At 40.0% G+C, this 8,681-nt stretch overlaps 1 protein-coding gene across 1 annotated transcript in view; it reads left to right on the top strand.

Annotated features, from left to right (window-relative positions):
• The window catches only part of LOC126393560 (cell migration-inducing and hyaluronan-binding protein), a 184,348-nt gene that overhangs the window by 137,493 nt on the left and 38,174 nt on the right, over window positions 1-8,681 (top strand). Inside the window, exon 2 of the mRNA XM_050049771.1 lies at window positions 6,154-6,318. Within this exon, the coding sequence (XP_049905728.1) occupies window positions 6,264-6,318 (55 nt within the window). The 5' untranslated portion in view covers window positions 6,154-6,263. The remainder of the gene's footprint in view (window positions 1-6,153; window positions 6,319-8,681) is intronic.

The following is an 8,681-nucleotide window of genomic DNA, read 5'->3' as shown; positions in this document are numbered from 1 at the left end:
ATTATTATTATTATTGTTGGGTCTTATAAGAGTGGGCTACAATGAGTACCGGGCCATCAAATCACAGCATCCGCGGTGAGAGGACACGGAATTGTGTGCGCTTTTACGCACGCGGGTCAAGGCGATCACGGATATTTGATGTGGGAAAGATGTAGCCAGATGTATTACCTGTTTTAGATACGTGGCTTTCTGTCTGTCCGTCCGTCCGTCCGTCTGTCCGTAGCACGAGTCATGTGCACCACTTCACCACCGACCTGTGCATAAAGGTGCCAACAGTCCCTCAAGGAGGGACAGCCATGAGGCAATGAATGAGGAAATAATCGCCCGGGCATTTAATCGGACCGGCGTTTAATACGCAAAATGGGGTCAAACCCCTGGCGGCTATTAGGTGCCCGGTGGCTATTTGCCACCGGGCGACTATTTGCCACCGGGCGACTATTTGGAAATATATGGTATGTGAACTTACTTAAATAAGTCAACTTAGATAAGCGACGTATCCTACCTTAACAGGGCTTCCAACATTTTTCAGGTCATGACCCATCTGAGGAGGTATTGACCCACCAAATATTTTGAAGTAAAATATGAAATAGATTGTCATTACCATGTAAAAGACATAAATAATTAACACTCCTTTGTGTATATTGGCAAATGGTCAATACAGTATATTCCTTTTTTCAGTCTTTAATACATTGTCATACCAGGGAACCATAATGAACCCCAACCTAAATCCAAGGTTGGAATATACAATAGCTTTCATAGCATGTTTGGGCTGGGATACATAACAGTAAGGCAACAGACAGTAAAATTCACTTACACTTTATAGAATAAAGCTGTAGTGCCAAGAAGGCTATTATTACAACTACATGAGAGTGCCATTTATGTCAACTGCCAGTGCCTGGTGTCCATGTGTCTGCAACTTGTTACAGGCTGGTGATTAATAATAATAATGAATAAATAGCATTCTTGTAATGTAATAAGGAATATGCAAATAACTCAAGCTTATGTACCACCAATGACATTTCCTACTGTAGACATTTTTCTGTACCTTCTGCCAATTTCTCTGGACTGGCCTCTACTTCTGAAGCATCAGCAGGACTGGTACCAACACCACCTCCACCTTTACATAGCAAACGTAGAATTATAGTTGTTTTGCATACACTATAGTTTATACTTTATACAGTATAACATTAAATTTCTTACTTGATTTGCCCTTGTATTCATATAGGATAATGAAATGATCATATCCCATTTGTTGCACAAATAAATCATCTCAAAAGTAGTGAAAATGTGGCTAGTAGGTCCATGGTTTTCAAATCTCAATCCTTATTTTAACTTCAAAACTTTTGAATTTCAAGGGCCTACATTTTTACACTGTAATTGTAAAGTCCAATCCTCAGTGTTAATTTAACTCTCTCTGAGAATGTACAAATGGAGCCTTACCAAATGTACTATAGGGTCCATTTATCAATCTTTTATCTGGCCTCAAGGACCCCTGGGGGTCCCTGCGCCTCATGCTGAGAAGAACAAGTGCTTTTAGGTAACTTACTTGCAGAATCATCGTGTTTTTTAGCCTCAGCGCCAGCGGGCTCCAACCCAGACACACGCGACGCAAGTTGACAAACCCCCTCCTCACCATGCTGGCTGTGTTTACAACGTAGGACTTTTGGGGCGGGTGTTAATCGAAACAAACCAGTCGCGTCTTGTCTTTTCACAACTGACAAGTGGCTCAACCTCACACACCTCATCCCTCTCCTTGCATCACTGCGCCGCTATGATTACATTGGTTTGGCCTGCCTGTTGGGAAAAAAATGATAAGCAGGCCAATCACAGGCCAGCACTTCGGGAATAGTCCCGGTCCTCCCGATGCGCAGTCCGGCCCTGCCCTGAAGGATGTTGCTTTTTTGCTGCCATACAGTGTTGGTGATCTCAAGTTTTCTATTCATTCATTAGAAAAACCAAAGAAATCAAGTGATTCTGGTGTGTTTAGATGTTTTAGTTGGTAGCCATGTTTTTAGTGGAATAAACAATGATCCATTAGAATGTCCTGATGTCTCTTATTTGTTTTTCACATTACAAACGGTATGCTATTGTGGTATTTCAATAACTAAACATCAAAGAGTGGGTTATGTCTTACTTATTTGATCTAACATTAGATTTTAGTTAAAGGGAAACTACAGTTTACTACCACTGAGGTAAAACATGAGCATTCAGACAATCAGACACATGGAAACAAAACCTCAGGTTTGACAAAATCGTTTGGATGGAAATAAATTAAGATGAATGGTAAAATTATTACTTATTATTATTATTACTGTCCACTGTAAATGAATGGCCCTTGCAGATGTTGGGTTGTACATTGAAAATAAAAGGTGTATTTTTTGATGCGCAGTGTTCGTTGCCAGTGTGTTTTGGCCTTCAGGTCACATTAGACCAGGGCAAAGAGTGATGTTATACTCAAACATTTGCAAAGATTAAGGTCACAGTGGACTGGAAATCAAGACTGACCAACACCCAGGGAGGTACACACCTAGTAGATGACAACTGCCTTGCTGAGGAAGCTGAAGGTAAAGGTGATGGACTGGCCAAGTATGTATCCAGCCCTAAACTCACCTGTGCACCTGTGGGCCATCCTCAAGCTGAAGGTGGGGTAGCGCAAGGTGTCTTTACATCCATCTGCTCCATGATGTCATCATGGAGGAGTTGGAGAGGATTCCTGAAGCAACCTGTGAGCTCTGGTGAATTCCATGGCCCAAAGGGTTAAGGCAGTGCTAGATAATAATGGTTGGCACACAAAATATTGACACTTTAGGCACAATTTGGACATGTTCACTGTGGGGTGTACTCACTTATGTTGCCAGCTGTTTAGATGTTGATGGCTGTGTTTTGAGTAATTTTCAGAGGAAGGTAAATCTATACTACTATACAAGCTGTACACTGACTACTTTAAGTTATATCAAAGTGTCATTTCTATAGTGTTGTCCCATGAAAAGATATAATGAAATATTTGCAAAAATGGGAGAGGTGTACTCACTTATGTAAGATACTGTATAAGGATGTGTCTGGCTCATTAAGACAGCACCAGTGTGAACAGTGTATCTACATGCATGGTAAATAGGCCAGCCTACTACAGCTGACTGCACAGAGAAACTCCCACAAACTCTGTCACCAGTAGTCAAACAACAAGGCTAATTGCATGATAGAATAAATGATTATTAATTGTTATAGCCTTTCTTCATGCCCACAGCCTCTTACTGAGCCCCCAAAAATGGCAGTATGAGCTAATTACATCAAATCAAGGGCAGCATCACAATGCTGCACAGTTTACATAGATTCAGAAGATTTTCTGGAGGTCATGTAATGTTAGGAGAATCTTCACAAGGCAGAGCTACCTATCCATGAATTAATCTGCAGTAGACATTGTTCAGTCTTTAAATGAGTACTTAAAAATGCAAATGCCATGGCATGTTTTACAGATTTTTTTATGGAGCTGCGGTCAGGAAGAACCTGCAGTCACTAACTTGGCAGTAAGACTTTCCAGACCCATGACTGTGAATCCAGAAGCAAATATTTACAGATCTGGGGTTTCATATATAACTACTGTGTATACACAAAACAAGGCCTGAAAGAGGTGTAAGTCCCTTCCCGCACACAAAAGTTGTGATCTATAAAAACAAACTATATGGGAGAATGTGTGCACCTGTAGGGAAACTCTGACCCATGCATACCGCGTTTTTGGAGACAGAGAAAATTGGTGATGCAGATGGTGAGGTGGTGAACTGAAGCCAAATTGTAGAAATTACACTTGAGTGGAATCATTATATGTATAATGATTCCCCTCACACATTAAATTTTGCCTTATATCACATATTACTCATAGATCCACTTCGTCATAAACATCTAATCCAGCAGTTTTATTGTGCTTGTGCTTGTTAGCCATGACTTCTCCACAAGCACCCATCAGTTGTAATAATTAAAAGCCAATTCAAAAGTTTCATTGAATTTCACTCACTAATTCATCAGTGCTGTCTCACCATCACATTTCCCTGAAGCACAGAGCAGAGGGCCAGACTGTATGCTGCTTACACTCATGGTCAGCTGTAGTGCACCACATCAGTGCACACTTCAAATAGCACTAAATTATTGTAAAACAGGGCGTCAACAATTTTTTAGTAATATCTTCCAATACTGTCAATATATAAGTGTGTTTTAAGTTTCCAGGTAGTCTTTGTGTGTTAAATTGCTGCAGTTAACATGACTGTGCACACACACAGTGCACTGGGGTGACCATGTTGGCTGCCACACACACTCTGGCTTCTCCAGTCACCTTACATACATCTTCACCACCTGCACATGGGTTCTGTGTAAATTAGTAAAGTCTGGAAATAAAGCCAGTGACAGCTCTTGCACAATTATGAAACTCCATATCCTCATAATGAGACCTTATCATAATGCAGGCCAAGATCACCATAACAGACTGAAATGAATACATAAGAAAATGATATTCACCCATTAAACTTCAGATGATGTCCCAGGGCAGGGATACACTGATTGTTATGATCAATTTGGCATGGTGTGAAGCAATCAATATGATTGCTGTAAACATAAACGCTGCCGTGACACTCTGTAGTTGCCGTGATTCACCTTAATGTCTCACTGGTTGCTGTGCTTTGACCATTTATGGTTAACTGAGTCGCTAAAGAGGCTATGATACGGTGCTTCTTAAAGTTGATTAACAACCTCAGGCGCATCCTGCCGCTGCACTCTTGAAAGCTGGCTCTAAAAAAGGAACAACCTCGTGTTTTCCAGGTGGTTTAAGATGAGGCATGTGTAAAGCCCCTCATAATTTTGCTTTCAACCATGCTTGTGGGTAACAGTATGTCGTCAATATGTCAACAAGTCCAAATATTGCGAATATCACAATATGAATTTTTCATATGATATCAAAAAATATATCAGTATTATCGTGAACAAGATGATATGGTACACCCCTAACCCTAGGTTAGGGTCAGTGACACTTTTTAAACAATCCAGAACAAAACAATGTTGTATTTGGTAAACTGCAGATGCACATACATTTGTTATTTTTGTTTATCTGTGTTAAAATGTCTAGTATCTAAATGCACAGTGTAGTGTTTAAAAGTGCATGGAATTTAGCATGAGATGTTTGGCAACTTCTAGTGGTATTCTGAGCAGCCTTATAGGCGGTAGTCAACTAAGTTTTGAGTGTTGAGTATGAGTCAAGATGAGACCAAGTCTTCACTGAGACCATTAAAAATGTGAAATTGCCTGTGTGTATTATTTGCTAAAATTGTGATTAAAACTTTAATATCCATCCATCTTCGAAACGCTTATCCTCTAATTATTAATATTATCATATTTTTGGAAAACTGAAACAGTGATTCCAGAGAAAAGCAGACAGAGGGGTCTACAGTCTGTGTTTGAAGGATATATCCAGGATGTCCAACTGACTCAGCAGCAACAACAGGTTAAAAAGACAAAGATAGTTAGAGGCTAAAGCTGAACTATAGGCTACAGATCACAGTGTAAAAGTGAACCGCCACATCACTGCTGATCGCCACAGAAGACGATGAATATAAACGGAAACTCTGCTGAACACGATTCATCTGTTCACACTGTGATGCCACACAGCTGGTTTAATATCAGCAAAGTTTCTCTGCTTCCCTTCACTGGTTCCTGTAGAGCAGGGTCGGCCTGTTTTTCACTGTTATAATCATTACGAAGCAAAAGCAGCATATGTATACATTCAGTAGGCTATATCTTCACTAGCTAGCTAGCTAACCCTACACTTTTCAGGGTTTGATTTTGGTTTTGAAACAGGGAAGAAACGTAAATCTTCTTCCTACCTCTCCAGGTAACGAGTATCATTAATACACAACGTGCCCCATGGAAAAACATTTAGCACACCAAATCCACAAAACCAGCCTGAAAATTAAGGAAATCTGAAAATCTGAAAAATTGCATTAAAGTCAATGGAGCACGGGTGTGTTGTTGTCGGACCCTGGTCTGAGCTCCTCCCCTGTGGAATATAGCTGTCCAGAGAAGTGATAGACCTCCTGCCATGCTTGTACTCCAGGGAGTCATCTATTTGTACATGCCTTGCTGAAACTTTTGCATTTCAATGATATGTTCTAGGAAGCTTTGGTGGCCTCCCACTGTGAAACCCCTTCTGACGCCCACTTGGAGGTCTGGAGCAACCTTTGAAGGCCTCGGGTGTACAGTTGGTCACCAGCGAGCTGACAGAGATGAAGACATGTGCTATGTTTCTGGCAGCTCTGCTGCTCCCCAGCATCCAAGCAGGTGAGTTAAGGATATGTTTCTGTTTTTTTAACTCAGAAAATAGTGGGCTAAGGACACTTGACATGGACATGAAATACAATTCTATCAGTCAAATATCAAACTGATCAAACTGAGCATCCACAGTGACATTTTTCCCAAAAATCACTACTCACTAGTTTTATCAGGATACGATACTCAATTGATTCTTTGGACACCAATATGATATTTGCCGATTTCACAAAGCCTGCCACGATATGATTTCGATATCTGCCCATTTAACACAATCTGTTACAGAAGAAGCTGCAACCTCTTTCTTTTTTGCTTTTGGCCATTAAAGGTAAAAACAACACACATAATGCAAAAAAATTTTTTAGCTGGTTAAGTGCAGTAAAGTTTCCTTAAAACTGACTCGACTAACACCATGCAGCACATGGAATAATTTAGCCCTCTGGGATAATTGATTTCATTCTAACCAGTGCTGGGCAAGTTACTCTCAAAATGTAATATATATTACATATTACTAATTACCTCCATTTGAGAGTAATGTTACTTTACAATATTCCTCTCTGTGTAGAGTAATGAGTTACCTATTACACTACGTTTGTGTTACTTTGGCCAGAATGACCTCAGAAGAACTAAATGGATGAGGGTATGTTGTTTCACAGCAGGTAATCAAAGCACAGAAGCTCCAGTGTAGTACAGTTCATTTCAAATCCAGTGCTGTGCAGGTCTGACCCATTCATGCATTCACATACATTTGTTACCACTTTGTATTAAATTGAAAAAAAGTATAAAGAACGATTTAATAGCCTAGATTAAAAAACACAATAAATGAATCGTGTTGGACACAGGGAGGGTCAGGCAGAGGATCAAAGTCTAATAATTATGAGATATGGATAAATATTTGTGAGCCTATGATATGAAATACAATAAACACATCTGAGATTAGCAAAACAAACAGAATGGCATGCGAGTCAGTCACGATGATGAGCACAAATTAATACACTGGAGCTGGAAGACCCACCTGCCAGTTTCTGGTGTGCCGGTCAGCTACAACAGCACCAGAGAGATGCATAACAATATGCATAACAACGAGAATGTGTGCCAGTGTTCTGAAAGTTTGCGCTACCCACTCAGGATGAGCTACCAGTAGCTAATCCTGTCAGATTAGTCTGATGAACTCAGCCTCTCACTTGTAATGACCTACCCTGGCAAAAAAATTGTTTAGTAGCTACTCAGGTCAGATATGTGTAAGAAACAGACATACAGTCTATATAAATGTAATTATAAGTAGAGTAGCTCATTCTGTCAGGTAGGAAATATCCATCAGAATGGACTATTACCTTTATAAATGTAATTATAAGTAGAGTAGCTCATTCTGTCAGGTAGGAAATATCCATCAGAATGGACTATTACCTCTATAAATGTAAATGTAATTATAAGTAGAGTAGCTCATTCTGTCAGGTAGGAAATATCCATCAGAATGGACTATTACCTCTATAAATGTAATTATAAGTAGAGTAGCTCATTCTGTCAGGTAGGAAATATCCATCAGAATTGACTATTACCTCTATAAATGTAATTAAATATATGGTAGCTCATTCTGTCAGGTAGGAAATATCCATCAGAATGGACTATTATTATATAATATTGGCGTGTCCTCTGGAATTTTTTTTTTTCGCTCTGCACATGCGCACATCGTGTTGGTAGGTCATTCTGAGCGGTAGGTCTATTTGTCAGGACACCGGCGTTGCTCTGCAGTTGTAGGGGATGTGAATGGCAACACATCCAACATATGACATCCACATCATCGGGACGCCTTAGGACACAAAAGCCGAATGGCGTACGGTGTACACCGTTATATTAATGGAAACACACTGAACATGATAACACACAGTGCAGCATCACCTAGATGTGCAGATCAAGGGCACCCTTCTATGATGTAGTCTGTTGCGACCATATACTGCATAAATAAGGTAGTGACATGACAACACACAACAACCTTCACAACCTTTTTTTGGTGTGGCACTGGTGGAAGTGGAGCGATGTGGATCAGTGTGGATGAATGAAACATGAAAACAATAAACAGCTTATTTAAGGTGCTAACACGTTATGTGACATTGTAAATGTTATAATATTACCCCAAATTCTGTTGGAATCGCATATATGTGTTACTGCTAATGCATAATATATTACTGTAACGCGTTACCTTTAACACCAATTTTAACTCAAACCATGATAGGACTCGCTGACAGACATAACATTATTTCAGACTCAGGACTTGCATTATGCCTGGTACACACTACACGCTGGTACTCACCAATTATCCCCGGTCGTCTTTCACGGCGTGTGTGATGTCATCGGGTTATTCTTGTCCTATTTTT

Source organism: Epinephelus moara, chromosome 1 (assembly GCF_006386435.1).
Source record: "Epinephelus moara isolate mb chromosome 1, YSFRI_EMoa_1.0, whole genome shotgun sequence".
Taxonomy (NCBI): Eukaryota; Metazoa; Chordata; class Actinopteri; order Perciformes; family Serranidae; genus Epinephelus; species Epinephelus moara.
The sequence above is the reverse complement of the archived record's forward strand: the minus strand, read 5'-3'. Positions and strand labels throughout refer to the sequence as shown.